Source organism: Trichomycterus rosablanca, chromosome 7, assembly GCF_030014385.1.
Source record: "Trichomycterus rosablanca isolate fTriRos1 chromosome 7, fTriRos1.hap1, whole genome shotgun sequence".
Lineage (NCBI taxonomy): Eukaryota > Metazoa > Chordata > Actinopteri > Siluriformes > Trichomycteridae > Trichomycterus > Trichomycterus rosablanca.
Genome location: NC_085994.1, coordinates 33,754,467 through 33,770,810, shown reverse-complemented (window position 1 = coordinate 33,770,810; position 16,344 = coordinate 33,754,467). Strand labels below are relative to the sequence as shown.

The 16,344-nt window shown below is 37.3% G+C and overlaps 1 protein-coding gene across 2 annotated transcripts; it reads right to left on the bottom strand.

The window, feature by feature from the left end:
- Positions 1-2,210: 2,210 nt before the first annotated feature.
- On the bottom strand, positions 2,211-16,137 carry renbp (renin binding protein). 2 transcript variants are annotated; one of them, XM_062999261.1, is made up of 12 exons: positions 16,062-16,137; positions 15,795-15,844; positions 12,032-12,137; positions 10,598-10,673; positions 10,399-10,474; positions 9,956-10,134; positions 9,648-9,872; positions 8,086-8,167; positions 6,522-6,697; positions 5,617-5,748; positions 5,311-5,398; positions 2,211-4,935 (listed from the first exon to the last, which is right to left on the bottom strand). In XM_062999261.1, exons 3-12 carry the CDS (start codon positions 12,127-12,129, stop codon positions 4,853-4,855), a joined length of 1,215 nt encoding a protein of 404 aa, XP_062855331.1. In that variant the 5' UTR covers positions 12,130-12,137; positions 15,795-15,844; positions 16,062-16,137; the 3' UTR covers positions 2,211-4,852. The 2 variants fall into 2 exon arrangements, with proteins under 2 accessions (XP_062855331.1, XP_062855332.1); XM_062999262.1 differs by lacking the exons at positions 2,211-4,935; positions 5,311-5,398; positions 5,617-5,748 and adding an exon at positions 5,763-6,006.
- Positions 16,138-16,344: the final 207 nt, after the last annotated feature.

The window sequence follows — 16,344 nt, the reverse complement described above, 5'->3', positions numbered from 1 at the left end:
TTTTTTTAATTCTTTTTATAGCCATTGAATAAGGAGTGTTTAAGGCCCCTGGGTGGGCACTGAGTTAGGACTGCATAATCTGATACCCCTTTTTATTTTTGCAGCCATATTCTTAAAAATGCACAGTTAACCGCACATAGAGGTGGGCTATAAATAAAGGCTTTTATAGTTTTCTTTACAGTGAGACTGCTCGACAGATTACAAGTGAGCAAATATTTTTAAAGGTTTCATATGGTCATGGAAATCCTGAAGAAAAAAACATATTGTACATAATGCTTATTGTACCTAATTGTATAAAAATAACAGTTTACAAGTATGTACTGAAGTATCTGGCACACATGTAAAAAAGGCATGGGTATCTAATAAATGACATACAAACATGCTTTATTTATAGACAGTCACTATTACAGGACTGAGTGCTATACCAGATTTGGCCAACAGGGGTCACCAGTATTCACTGTTAATTTTTTGAAGTACCGATTCATTCTAGCCAATGGTGTTTGCAAAAAGGTTAATGAATTATGTTTTCCTCGTAGTTTTAAATAAAATTAGATACAATTAACCTTGAGCAAGCTCAGTCCATCTGGAACCATTTTATTGATCGGGCCCAGGGCATTTCTCTTGTTTGTTCAATGTGTGATGCTGCTTTGTGCCCAGTGTTACCGCAAAGAGCTGGAACCGCTATGACCCTGATCAGGGTGAATGTGTAGGAAGGGTGTGTTAATAAACCTCAAGCGAAATAAGCAGCAGCTTATTATTTATAAGGTAGATATGACACTGCTCTTGACAAGCAGTTCTTGCCTTGATTTTGCTTTCAGAGCTAGCTTGCAACTGTAGTGACACAGTTAAGTAAATATCACGATTCATCTTACAGTAGTTCTGTTGAGCTCCAACAGGACCTCTATTTGCCCAAACCACTTTTAACAGGCTGGGATTTGGTGAACTAGTTTGTTCATGTGTAGCATTCAAAGAGAACGTATAAGTACAATTTATTCTACTGCCAATATTCATTTAAGACTGAAGTGTGTGCTAGATTGTATGCACCATGGGTTTAATGAATACTGTAGCTGCACTTAAAAGGGATGTCTGAATACTCATGCCTGTTGTGGTGTGCAGAAGTCAAGTTCCACTGGTTCATGCTTGGATCAGTTCCTGATTTGAATGTACGCACATAAAGAAAGGGTTCATTTACATTTATGGCAGTCACATTTATCTAAAGCAGATGACACCCAGGACCGGATACAATGTGTTGTTATCAGCTTGGTGCTAGGACTTGAATCTATAACCTTATGGTCAGCAGTCCTGTACTATAATCACTGAGCCATCACTGCCTTAGAGGGTTTTTTTTTTTTATTAGCTTGGTAGACACATTCATTCAGAGCTACTTGTGATGAGTTAAAAAGCCCTGCCCATGGGATCAGTCTTGATTGTCCCAGACTTGAGGCCAGTTAGTCCAGAGACTAAACGCTAATTTGCACCTCACATTTACATCTGTGTCAAGAAATGACAGAATGGAAGCAGAATAGAGCAACCAAGGGATTAAAAGTCTCAGGTAAATTTGGTTTTGCTCTTTAGACACATATTTATTCAGTACTTGGTTGACTGGTAGAAGTAAAATCATTGCAGTTACTCATTGAGGAGCACCCATCCTTGTTTATAAAGCGCTAAGCCTTTCCTGGATGTCCCTGTTATTAATTTATTTTTATTATATATATATATATATATATATATATATATGGTAGTGGGATTACAGATTAGATAGCATTTTACATCCTGCCCTAAATCTTCTAAACCTGACTTCTATAAGATTTTCATTGTACAGGGAAATTTTCATGTACTATAAAATATACAACATTTAAACACACCTATGTGCTTGTTTGCCAAGGTCTGTCACACATTAGATAACAACAACAAGATTGTTGGTCTTTAACAGAAAAACTTTTATAAATGATGAAGAGATTATAGTGAATATAATTCCTATAGACATAAACCAGTTTAAGAACAGATCTCAGCTAAAATGTTATGTGCTTTTTACCATTAACATTACATGCAATTTGAATATTTAAAATGTGTTTTTCTAAAGCCAGACATTGAATGTTCTTCTAGATTAGAACTTTAACATACACAGCATTGGATTTCCAGGCCGAATGACAAATGATAGCAGTTGACAATATTTATATAATACCTAGCCATGTAACAAAATAGAACCCCACAATAAATATTTAGTTTTTTTATTAAAATGGACATAGCAAAATTTAACAGAAAAATGCAAACTCCTACTAAGGAAAAGGTTAGGACACCCTTTGCCCTAATAGCTATTATAAAATAGCTATTGTTATTATTATTTTCCCTTTGGCTAAAATAAACTAGATGTTTCCTTTAATTTCCTACATGCCTCTGACATTGCATGGAGAAGTAAAGTTCATTCAACTATGTGATGTTAAAGGAAAATTTAATTGTACCAAAAATGCTTTCCCAGATGGTGCGCCACACACAATTTCATCATGTGTTTTTAGAAAAATTTTATTGAGAGAAGTAAGAAAAAAGCCAGGAGTTAATCAAAAAGAGTGGCAGGCTGATCTGAAAGCAGTGGTAACAACAGAGCAATGAAATGCACCACAATAATCTTTTTAGAATTTGAATGACAAAAAGTTGGTGATACAAACACAGAGATGCAGAACTTGAATTTTCATACAAATCAGAACAATGGTTGGGAAGAAAAATTTGATCCTGTTCAGAAAAAGAAGGGTTGTACATACGATTTCAAATGCATCATACCCATAGCAAAGTACTGAGATGGGAGCATCATGATATGGGAATGTTCTATGAATACAAAGTCAAAAGAAGTGAGTTATGTAAGTAAGAAGTGGATAAAATACAAGTAATTAACATACAGTAACTTGTTTATTTTATGAAATGTTATTAACATATATAAGCATGGTTAATTCCTGCAGCCTTTCCGATTCCAGCATAACAACAATAACATTTATTAGACAAGTGGCCAAGATGGCAGGGTAAATTTTCCTTTAAAAAATGTAGCAGTGTGCAATTATATTTAGTACAGCACAACACAACCACTAACCACACATGCTGTGTATTAAAGTGCCAAAGCAAATTAGTACTGTTAATATACAGTTTTTATTTCATTTATTTTAGACCTAATATGTTTCAAGTTTAAAGAATAAATCAATTACGTTGCTTAGAAAATAAAGTCTTAATTATATCAGAACAGAATTAGTTCTTAAAAGTAGCTTTTAAGTCCATTATGATATAAAGCTTGTTTGGCTGTAGACAGGGTCACTTTTGTTCCAACAGTTTGTAATTCATGGCAGGTCTATTTCTTTTCTTTTCAACCTCTTTAAAATCAAACAAAATGTAATTATACGGGCACAGGGAAGTCAGCAGCTGTATTAAAACAAATAAAGGGTCCTTAAAAATGTGTACACACTTCAACATAAAAGATATCTGCATAAAAGCTGGCTGTGTCAACGTTTGACATGGAAAAAAAAACATGTATTTTTGTACCAGTTATTTTAGAAAACCCAAAGAAGTGTGTTTTATTGATTTATACAAAAAAGAAAACAAAAAACTAGGTATAAAGTTGTCACTTGTTTCCACCACCATCATTACTACTAATATAAATTGATTTTACAATCGTGTTAAAGGGTCTGGTGTCATGATTGCTTACAATGGCACAAATATTTGCTTCTGGGCAGTGACCAAGCGCCTTGAGGCACTTTAACAGCTTATTTCTGTGTTAATAATAATAATAACAATAACAAACAACAATAATAAACCGTATCATTTATTATTATTTATTATTACTATTATTATTATTAATTACTACAAATAATGTTTTTTTTCCCAAACATCAAATCAATTTTTTTTCTTTTTTTAAATTTGATTATTATTTCTTTCTATTTATTTATGCATTTTCTCCCATGTAGCCTAGTCAAGTTTTCTTCCGCTGCTGGGGATCCCTGAATGCGTTCGAATGCATCTTCCGACCCGTGCACAGTCCTTAGCGGACCCCTTCTTTTCGCCCATGCACTCTGCACAGGTGCCTCTCTATCTGCTAATCAGGGTCCTTGCACAGCTTTTGAAGACCCCACCCACATAGCCTGGTCATCCCGCCCTAGCAGACACGGTGGCCACGGTGGCCAATTTCCTGCTAGATGGCGCCCAGCCAACCGGTGGCGAAATATCCTGCTGGTGGTGTAGTACATACTGTATATGAAACTCCCTTGATGTCAGTCAATAAAATCCCAAAACTGCAATGATGTTTCTGTACATACTGTGTGTGTGTGTGTAAACCTCTGACTTTAGCCTGGTGTTATACAGACAGCTACCTCATTTTTAGGACATAAAAGTTGCTATTTACTTTCCTTTTCACTTCACCTCAGTGACTTTCAACTATTTATATTATATAAACTGCAATCTAAAATCAGTCAATCATTATAAATACTGGATCAGAAAGTTGGGAGACGTTTTCTCCAAAACAGATGCAGTTTTTAATGATTTACATGATAGGTAAGTATTTGAATAAAATGTTAATACAAAGAAATGCAAAACAGAACTGATTAGGAGAGTTAGTGCATATATAATCTCTAATACAGTGTTGTCCGATCTTACCCACAAAGTGCTAAAGTGGCTCCATGTGTTAATAACCACTCGCAGAACACGTATTAATTGTTTAATTAGTGTTATCAGGTCTTGGTTGTTAACCTACTGATTAGTTTTATTAGATAAAGCTCTTGCATGGTTAGTCCTTAGTGAATAAAGTTATGGTAGATATTGTTTCTCTAGAAAAAAAATTACTGCACAGTTATAAAAGTGATTAAGTGATCAGTCATTATTTGGAGGATTCTGCCGTTGCGAGCAGATGATCCAGCATCTTCTCACACATGTACAGGCATCGAGGAACATGGAAGAACCCTGTATGCATCAGAAAAAAATACATCAAATAATCAAATTCTGCTTCCCTTTGCAGCAACGGAGTCAGATTTGTTTAATGCTTTACTTTCCTAAAACTTAGAACTTGAACATTTGCAATTCTGTGCTAATGGTTATAAATACATTTTGTTTATATTCATATGCAAAAAAACCAAGATACATTGTGTGTAGAAACTGGCAAATAAGATAACAAATACAGAAGTGAGTGAATATGTTACCCACTGTTTATACTGTTATAAAAAGAAGGAAAACAAACTCCAACCATTATTTCCATTGGCACCTGTTTCAAATCTTAAAATGTATTTTTATGTACCATGGTAAATGTGTTTTTTTTTTGTTGTTGTTAAAAATACGTACCCTTGAAAGGCCCCCCTTTAAAGTCCAGAACTACCTCCCCGTGCTGACTCAGATATCCGAACCACTCTCCATTCTCCTCATCAGAAAACTGTAGGAGAAAAGGTCAACAGGTATCCATAATGTCATAAACACAAATAAACCTTTATTACATCCATGTTGTACACGTATATATAAAGTGGATATGACCAGCCATGTCAACCAATATAAGTGTACTGATATTGTTGACACTGGGTCATAAAGGTTCTTACTTAGGTCTGTTTTTTATTAAATACAGAATCATATCACATATAAATGTATGTTACTCACATGGGTGAAGGTGTAGTCATAGATCTGTGCGAATCTATTCAGCATCGCTGGGTCTCTGAAGTGCTCGTAGGCCATAAGATAAGAGATGAGAGCCTCACAGTGTGGCCACCACAATTTCATATTCCATTCTAACTACAGACCAAAAAAATGAGTCATTCATTCATTAATTTATTCAAACATTGTCTGTGTTTTTAGTCAGAAAATTCATTCAGTCTGTTTTGCCACCGCTTTATCCTTTTCAGGGTCACGGTGGGTACAACAAACCACCTGCACAGGTCACCAGTCCATCACAGGGCAATCATTCACACATACATTCACACCTAGGAAAATTTTAGCAGCCCTAATGAACCTGACTGAATGTCTTTGGACTGTGGGAGGACACCAGAGCTCCTGGAAAAAAACAGACAGACAAGGGAAGATCACAAACTCCACACAGAACAAACCCAGACCGCTGCACCTGGGAACTGAATTGAACCTGTAGTTTACACTGTGGTTTACAAGGTGTAATGTAAAGCCTTCACAAGGGGGCGTTCGTTTACAAGTTCATTTGTTTTTTATGTTGCTGTTAAAATTTGTTTATTTAATTATTACTATTATTCTCTGTGACCCATTGTTTTTGGCTTGCAGGGTTTGAAAACCCTGCTCTAGATGAACGAAAATAACATGCGAGTGCATATTAGGTGTAATCCCATCCTTATGTAGTATCGGTGCAACTTAGTGCCAGTCCCTAATTCGGATAAATAAAAGGATTGTGTCAGGAAGCACATCTGGCTTAACAACTGTGCCAAAACAAACATGCAGATAAACGATCTACTATGGCGAGCCCTAACAGAAGCAGCCGAAAAGAATCATTCATTCATTCATGTATGAGCTGTATTAGAGAGGTTGTTAGAGGTTACTAGAACCTGGGTAGGACAGTGCCCATCGACATCCAGAAAGTAAAAAAGTCCTCCATGTTTCTTGTCCCAGCCAGTAAGAAAAGGAACCTCCATGAACTTCTCCACAGCAACTTTCTGCAGCTCTTTATCACCTTGTGCTTTTGCATACTGCAGCAGGAACCACCCAGCCTCTAGAGCATGACCTGCAGCACACAGAACCTTATAAAGTAAATGTTACATGTAAATGAGTCTTTGTTTGACTTCCTTATATGCCTTACTTCTGGTAAACACATCTCTGTTAAAGGAATCCTGAAGTGTTTTTATTCCAAACTCCTTAAACCGCATCTGCAGAATAAGTGTAATTGCCATGGACAGTATTTTTAATGTTACTTGGTATTGGGGTCAGCATGGTGGGCCAATAGTTAAAATGATTGTTGTGTAGCAAAATATTTAACTTTTGCTGTCCTATCAGAACAGGACACTGTCCCAAACTGTTTGAGAGACTTTTTGGTGAATACAATAGTTTTAGCACTGCAATGCTTACATAAATACCTTTTTGTACTTGGTGTCTGTGGTGGAAAAACCTTTAATAAAATACCTCAAAACCTGGACTGTGAGTAGAAAAGAGTTTTATCTTGTCTGCAGAGAAGGATCACACCGACAGAGTCTCACACAGAGGCTCTGTGAATGTGATAACATTGATCAGTGTATAAGGGTGTTTATTTTTCCCAGACACAACCTTCCTAATATTGTGTTGGTCCCCCTTTTGCTGCCCCATACGCAACAAACTGTGATGCACTGTGTATTCTGACACCTTTCTATCAGAACCAACATTAACCTCTTCAGCAATTTGAGCTACAGTAGCTCGTCTGTTGGATCGGACCACACGGGCCAGCCTTCGCTCCCCACGAGCCTTGGCCGCCCATGACCCTGTCGCCGGTTTACCACTGTTCCTTCCTTGGACCACTTTTGATAGATACTGACCACTGCAGACTGGGAACACCCCACAAGAGCTGCAGTTTTGTAGATGCCCTGACCCAGTCATCTAGCCATCACAATTTGGTCCTTGTCCTTGTCAAACTCACTCAAATCCTTATGCTCACCCATTTTTCCTGCTTCTAACACATCAACTTTGAGGATAAAATGTTCACTTGCTGCCTAATATATCCCACCCACTAACAGGTGATGAAGTGGGTGCCGTGATGAAGAGATAATCAGGTGAAGTGTTATTCACTTCACCTGTCAGTGGTCATAATGTTATGCCTGGTCGGTGTATATCTCGTTGGTGATCTTGTAGGACAGTGGAGGATTCCACTGTTAACAGAAATTTTTTTTTAGCTAGAACATAGGAACTGGTCTAAATCAGCTAGAACTGGGTTTTGGACTTCATACAATGCAAGTGATGCACTTCTTATCACGTGCACCATGTACACATCCAGGAACATTCTATTGGATCTACATCTTCTAAGTAGTAACTGATTATGTATTAATACTTCTAGTATAAATTCATATCTGTCCCTATTTCTACCATCAGATAAAAGTCCTACAACAGCTTTGCAAAAGACAGAAACTGTAAGTTTGGGTATAATACCTGGGTTCTGCAATCTTCCTTGGCAACCTGGTAGTTCCTCTCCATTCGGTGAGACATTTTCAAGAATAGCCTTTCCATCTCTCTAAACGAGTAAAAACAAGAGCTTTTATTAAAAGAGCATTTAAGACACTGCATTCTAGAAATGTATGTTTACTGATGACATGGGTTTAGAAACATACAATACATTCTAATTAGATACAAAAATGTTGTCCTTTTAATTATGGCAGTAATACACTGGACAAAGTGCCAATACATTGTAAGCTAACAAAGCAAGACTTTGTTCAAACACTGAAACAAAAATACCAGAAGCCTCAGGATTTAGCACGTAAAAATAGCCAGTATTAACTCTCTAATTAAATAAATATTGAATTATTACATTTTATTGATGTTCAGCTATAAAAGAACAATCAGACCCAGAAACAATTGAATATAGTTGTGCAACAGTAACGGTCCTGTTTTCTTTTTGCATCTTGCCCTCTTTGTTTTTATATATCTGTCAATTAGTGATTTCAGATTATTAAATAAAACATTACATAAAATAAGCTTGAGCAAAAACACAGCAGGTCGGTAACTAAATAAACAGCGTTTATTCAACGCTGTTTAACTGTCCTCTATTTGAAGAAAATGGCATTTACTGTGGTGTCTTATAGCCTCCATTTTATTCTCAACTCTTTTTTTTTATTTTTGTTTATGCATTTTCTCCCCTTTTTCTCCCTTTTAGTGCATCCAATTGCCCGATTGCGTCATGCTTCCTCTCCACCAATGCCGATCCCTGCTCTGATTGAGGAGAACGAAGCTAACCCACACCCCCTGCGACACGTGGGCAGCAGCTGTATGCATTTTGTCACCTACACTTGACGAGTGCAATGCGGATCAGCACTGTGTACAGAGAGACACACCCTGATCAGCGCACTCTTTCCTCGTCTCTGTGCAGGCGCCATCAATCAGCCAGCAGAGGTCGTATCTGCTTTAGTTATGAGAGAGTCCCTATCCGGCTTAATATTCCACCCCTATCTGAACAACAGGCCAATCATTGTTTATGTGGCTGCTCAGCCCAGCCGTCAGGCAGAGCTGAGATTCGATACGATGCATTCGAGATCCCAGCTCTGGTTCCAGCGTGTGTTTTTACCGCTGTGCCACCTGAGCAGCCATTCTCAACTCTTTTAAACTGCTGTACTAAAGAACTTTAATTGTACAGGTTACGACAAATAGGATTTCAAATCTACAAGGCAAACTGAAATGAAACCTGATCATGTTTAATTATCCAAACATTATTCTTACCTAGTAAATGTGTTTAACTGGTTAATTGAGTTTTCGATAAGCATGTCTTCCACAAAGAGGAATTAATGTTGGATAACTAATTCATGTTTCTTAAAATTTGTGGCAAACATGCAATGACAGAAAATCAGAAAGGGGGCAATTACTTTTTTTTACATTACAGACTTGATTTATAAACACTTTTCTTTATTCTTTTAAATAAAAATATTGAAGTCATTTGTAGCTTTAGCTGAGCAAGGATTTGTGTACTTTAGCCTCAAATCATCACTAAATCATTCACTCACCTGTACATGCTGCAGTATCTGTTTGACACACCAGTCTCCCAGCTCTCTGTATTTCCCTTTAAGCTCCTTTCTACCCTCCGTCAGCTGATCCACCAGGCACAAGAGCATCATGGGAACTGCCATGCTGTTAACCGGTTGATCACCGGGAAGCTTGGGCCGACCCAGGCCCGATGAATCGTTGCGGACCCAGTGCACCAACTGATCCATCATACTCTCTGCATCCGCCTATCAGGTATATTAAGAACACATATAACTAGAAAGCACCAATTAGATTAGGGCCAGTATTCAACAGTCAAACAAGGTTTTACCTGCATCGCTGGGTCTTCTGTCACCCTAGCCAGTTCATCCATGGCCATTACATAGAAACACTCGCTGAAGATCGTCCTCTGAACCTTCAAAGCTCGACCATCTCTCGTCAAACAGAATGCACATTTTTTCTGACCGGTGGAGGGCTGAACTTTAGCAAATTTCTGCAGAAATGCTCCACCTGAAAACAAAATGATCAGATGTTAATTTCTAATAATATTTAAGTTTGCCTGTAAAGTAAATATAAAATGTATTATACAGTGTAAGTAATCACTTTATGTATTGAAGTATTGCATCCCATTTACTATTAAAATGCATTTTCATATTTGGTGTTAAAAATGTAACATCATGCACTAAACGTCCCCCATTTTTACAAACACATTTGTTTTATTTTCTAACAACAGTTTGCTATGTTCTGCAAAACTGTACAAATAAGATGGTAAACCTGATTTTGCAGCTTCAAGGATCTCCGGCCGGTGAAATCTCTCCATGGTTCGGTACAGCCTGCAGTACATCCACACCTAAAAGGAGCCATTCAACAGAGATTTACCAAAACAACCTACTTAATCTGCTCATTTGTCAGATCAAATAAAAACCTCTAAACCTCTTCTGTTTAGAGACTTAAGATTAGGTGATATTCTTACCTGTCTGCCCTGTAACCACACGTACTTAAGTTCATCGTAGATCTTCCCATCTTTTCCAATGCAGGTAAAAAACCCACTGTGTCAGAAATGAAGACGCAAAGATTAAAAAGCCATTAATATTTATTATTAAATTAGGTTCAGCTTTGGTTATTCATTTTTATATTTCTTATATTATTTTTACATAGATAAAATCTTTCTAAGACCCCCATAGGAGCTCCCTGAAGCCCTAGACCACTGCTCTCTGATTAAAAACCAACATTCTTTCACAGTGCTGGTGCTGAGATCTAAAATGTCATGTCAAATTTCCAGCAATGCTTTCAGACCCTTATGACATTATGAATTGACTTTAGGATGTCAATGTAGATCCAAGGTTGAATTGTGCTCCACAACTGGGGCCAAATAATGCTCTTCCACTAGTTGTTGGCAATATCATGTCCTTACATGATATTGCCAACAACTAGTGGAAGAGCATTATTTGGCCCCAGTTGTGGAGTAGATTGTTTAGTTGATTAATTAGTAAATTAATTCACTAAAGTATTCTCTGATAAGGATCAGAGAATACTTTATTGAATAAATTTACTAATTAATCAACTAAACAATCTACAATTTAAGACTAGTCAGTAAGCAGGAATTATTATTTTTTAATGAACACACAGGGTAAATTCCAAACAGCTTCTACACAGAGTAAAAATATATAACATCAAACATAAAACACCACATGTCTTTTGGAGTAGCATCCCAGACTGAACAGCAGAATAAATTTAGTGGCAAGAACATGGCTTAGGAAAATATTTTTATACTAAAAATAATCAAGAAATAATGACCTGCAATTTTAAGTACTTTCATGAATCTATTTCCTCGGCTGCTCCTGTTAGGCGGATCGTGATTCGCATTATTGATTTGGCACAGTTTTTATACCGGATGCCCTTCCTGACACAACCCACCCTATTTATCCGGGCTTGGGACCGGCACTACAATGCACTGGTTTATGCATCCTAGTGGCTAGGTATCTATAGGACAATTCAGTGTCTCCAATTAGCCTGGCTGCATGTTTTTGGACTGTGGGAGGAAACCGGAGCACCCGGAGGAAACCCACGCAGACATGGGGAGAACATGCAAACTCCGCACAGAAAGGACCCGGACCGCCCCACCTGGGGAGCGAACCCAGGACCTTCTTGCTGTGAGGCGACAGTGCTACCCACTTAGCCACCATGAAGTACTTTCATGAATAAATATTCCATAAAGTTACATATAACTATACAATTATGAATCATAAAACTTATAGTAGAGAAATTATTGGAATAATTTTAACAAGGAACTTGTTAATAACTATTTGTAACCATTTATTTATTCTTCTTAATTTTTACATTTTAGCCACTGAGGATGGTATTCTACCTTATTCTGTTCTACAGATAAAATAATAAAATAATTTACCCATGTTGCTCGTCAGGAGAGTATTTTAGCCAGAAATCCACAACTCTATCCAGTTCAGTCTGTATTCTCTTATGGTACTGTTTTAATATTGCAGCCATCGTCCGACCTGAAACCAAATAACCAGGTGTTCAATTTATGCACAACCATTATTATATCAGTCACACATTTACACAAATACACTATAGGGACAAAAGTAGGAGACATCACTTTTAAATATTAAGTTCATACGTTTCAGCCACAACAGTTGCTAAAAGGTGTAATAAATCAATTATATAAAAGAAATTATAGGCTTCCAACATTGCAGCAACAGTTTAGGGATAGTCCTTTCCTGTTCCAGTATTACTGTCCCCCTGTGCAAGAAGCAAGTTTTTCCTTCAAATTCTTGCCACAATGCCATTTACATTTATGGCATTTAGTTGACACTTTTATCCAAAGCGACTTACAATTGTGACTGTATAAAATGCAAGCAATTAAGGGTTAAGGACCTTGCTAAGGGACCCAACAGAGGCAGCCTGGCAGTGGTGAGGCTTGAACCAGCAACCTTATAATTGCTTGTCCAGTACCGTAACCATTGAACTACTCTATATTTGGAAATACAAACATAGATTTCTGTTATTTTGCTAAACAAAAAAGTACCAACAAAACAGCTGACATATTTTATAATAAGAACAAGTACAGTGTAATTACTATATAACCACAATATCCACAACTTTAAAATGCACCTTGTGATGAATTTTTTTGATCAGGTTTTATGAACATTATTATATATAAAATTATATTATACCTCAATTTCTTCTACAATAAAATGAGCATGTGCAAATGAGTAAAGATTAACAAAATAAGGTTATAATGTTAGACATGAAAACAAAATTCTGATGAGTCAGGACGTTTGTAACTGGTGTGATCATGCACAGAAAAGAAAAAGCGCTGACCTGGATATAAAGTCCTGGATACAAAACTAATGACTGTGCACATCTCACTTCAATGCTCAGCAAATAACATTAGCAGTTAAATGAACTAAATAAGTACCTGGAGCAAACAAAGAAAATTAATGGAAAGACAAAGTGCATCAGCTTGTTATTTCCATTTGCAATAAACACTGTGACTAATGTGGTGCAGCTGGTAAAGTGCAACAAGAGTCTGTGGCACTTAGATTTGGGCCAGTCTAATGCAAAAACAAAGTGTACCTCCGTTATCAAATTCCAGGTTTTGTTCAAGATATAAATGAACTCATGTGATATACACTTATACTGCCCTGCCCATACACTCAGGTCCCCTGATGCTGGTCTTCTTGCCATTCCTAATTTCAGACTGGTCTCAGCAAAGGGCAGATCTTTCAGTCATGGCCCCAAAATTTTGGAACTCTTTACCACAATCTCTGCATTTCTGCTCCTCACTTTCTTCATTTAAAACTTAAAACATACCTGTTTTCTCTCCTGTAAACAGTTGTTAAAGTTTTGTTGATTATAAGAAAGGCACTATATAAATGTAACTTATTATTATTACATGTAATATAAATTACCATATTTTTTCTGGATTTATTTGTGCATCATTTTTATTTATTTGCTGAAGGTGTGCTGTTGCATAAAACTGGTTTGAGTCAGCGAATGTGTGCTGTCCAGGGAATAACCCTGAATAATAATAATAATAATAATAAAATATAATGCCCAGGAAACAATCCTAAATAATAATAATAATAATAACAAAATGTCCAGGGAATAGCCCTAAATAATAATAACAATAATAGTAATAATAATAATAAAAGAAAATGCCCAGGGAATAACCCTAAATAATAATAATAATAATTAGGGATGCACGATGATATCGGAATTCTATCTGTATCTGCCGATAATATATTTTTTAAGAACAATCGGCATCGGGCCGATGCTTAGATTTGGCCGATGTTTCAAACCGATATTTGCCGACACATTTATTATTTGCCGGAAGAAGACGGGGTGACGCAGGCCGCGCTACAGCAGTGCAGCAAAAATGTCTGTGGTATGGAAGTTTTTCCAAAGTGAGCGAGCATGACATAAAGCATGCAGTTTGCAACACTTGCTCAACTAACGTCTTGCGTGGAGTGAGCAAAGTAAGAAATTTCAACACCACAAATTTAATTATACATCTGAAGGCACACCATCCTGACAAATATACAGAGTTCCTCACGGTGAAAGAGGAGACTCGCACAGCACCGCGCACGCCAGCAAAATCTGCAGCTACTCAGCCGGTTGACCAACTCCTTCAGAAATTTAAGAAATTTGACAAAAACAGCCCAAAAGCTACAGCTATTACAGCAAAGGTGATGGAATTCATCGCTCTCGATGATCAGCCGTTCTCTGTTGTGGAGGATATTGGATTTCGCCGGCTGCTCGAGCATCTTGAGCCACGTTACACCATACCTAGCCGTCGTTACTTTTCCGACGTAGCCCTACCGGAGCTACACAACTTGGTAGCGACTCACATTCACAAGCTCATTGACGATAATGTGTCCTCCATTAGCCTTACCACGGACATCTGGACATCTGATGTGAGTCCAGTGAGTATTCCGAGTTTAACCGCGCAGTGGGTAGACAACAGTTTTGAATTACAGAAGGCAGTTTTGCACGCCCAAGAATGCTCCGGTTCACACACAAGCTCTGCACTATCTGTGGCATTTGAAAGAATGTTTGAAACATGGAAGATTTCTTTTTTATTTTTTAATTTTACATTTTTTTTTATTTTTACCCCTTTTTCTCCCCTTTTAGCGCATCCAATTGTTCAATTAGCATCGTGCTTCCTCTCTGTCTATGCCGAACCCTGCCCTGACGGAGGTGATTGAAGCTAACCCGTATCCCCTCCGAAACACGAGCAGCAGCCAGATGCATCTTTGCCACCCACACATTGACGAGTTTGGCGCCACCTAGCGTTGCATGCGGAGAGACACACCCTAAGGGCACCCTCTCCCATCTCTGTGTAAGCGCCTCCAATCAGCCGGCAGAGAACGCAATCGCATTCTGACAGAGAGAGACCCACATCCGGTTCTTTGTCCCACCCCCCACATGAGCAACCGGCCAATCGTTGCTCATATAGCCACTCAGCTTCGAACCGGTAAAGCAAGGCTGGATTCGATACCACGTTCTCAGAATCCAGCCCTGGTTGCAGCGCGTTTCTTTTTACCGCTGCGCCACCTGAGCGGCTAAGATCACTTTTTAAATTTTTTTTTATATATTATTAGTTTGAATAGATCTATTTTATTTTAAAGTGGTGACCAGTCTGTGTAGAACCAGTTAGCTAACTAAATGTGCCTAATAATTTTCTCAGGAGACACCTTTTATTTTATTGTTTGCATACAGTTGGTTGAAAGCTAAAAAGTTATGCAAATAAATGGTACATTTGTTTATAATGTAAATCGGGGGTGTCTGATCTCTCTGTAAGTTATAAATGTGTATATCGGCATCGGCATCTGTTGATAAGTACGTGTATAATATCGGATATCGGCATCGGCCCAAAATTCCCATATCGGTGCATCCCTAATAATAATAATAATAATAAAATAAAATGCCCAGGGATTAACCCTGAATAATAATAATAATAATAAGAAGAAGAATATTTAATAATAATAATAATAATAATAATAAAATGCCCAGGGAATAACCCTGAATAATAATAATAATAATAAAATAAAATGCCCAGGGACTAACCCTAAATAATGATAATAATAATAATAATAATAATAATAATAATAAGAAGAAGAAGAAGAAGAACATAGTGTGTAATTGCTTACCGTTACTTGGCGCGTCAGCTGAATGATACAGTTTTGATGAGAAAAATCTGCTGATGTGAATAAAAATTACAGAACTCTTTTAAATAGTCAGATTTAATAAATACATAAAAATGGAGCAGTGTAACAAACACAGTGAAACTCTTCAGCAGTACAGCAGAACAACTACACATCCCATCAGTCACATTCTAACTGTTATATAGGGATAAACAATAATAATAATAACATCTGTATTTGTAGATGTGTGCATCTGTATAAATCTGCACTTACCTCTTCAGTACGAGTTCACTATCAGATTAATCCTGTTGTTTAGAGAGACAGTAAAACACATCAGTGTGAGAAACGCGTTCCTGAACTTTATAGTGAAAATGAACATCCGGACCAGCAGTAAACACGAACACAGATCATATGATCATCACATGGCAGTCTGTTCACGTGTACTGCAGTTCGCTTGTTCTGATTGGTCAGAGCGTCTCGTGTTTACCCAATCAGATCCACGCAAAAACATCAGCAGTACAATCTGATCGATTAAAAGCGTGGTGATGTTTTTCAA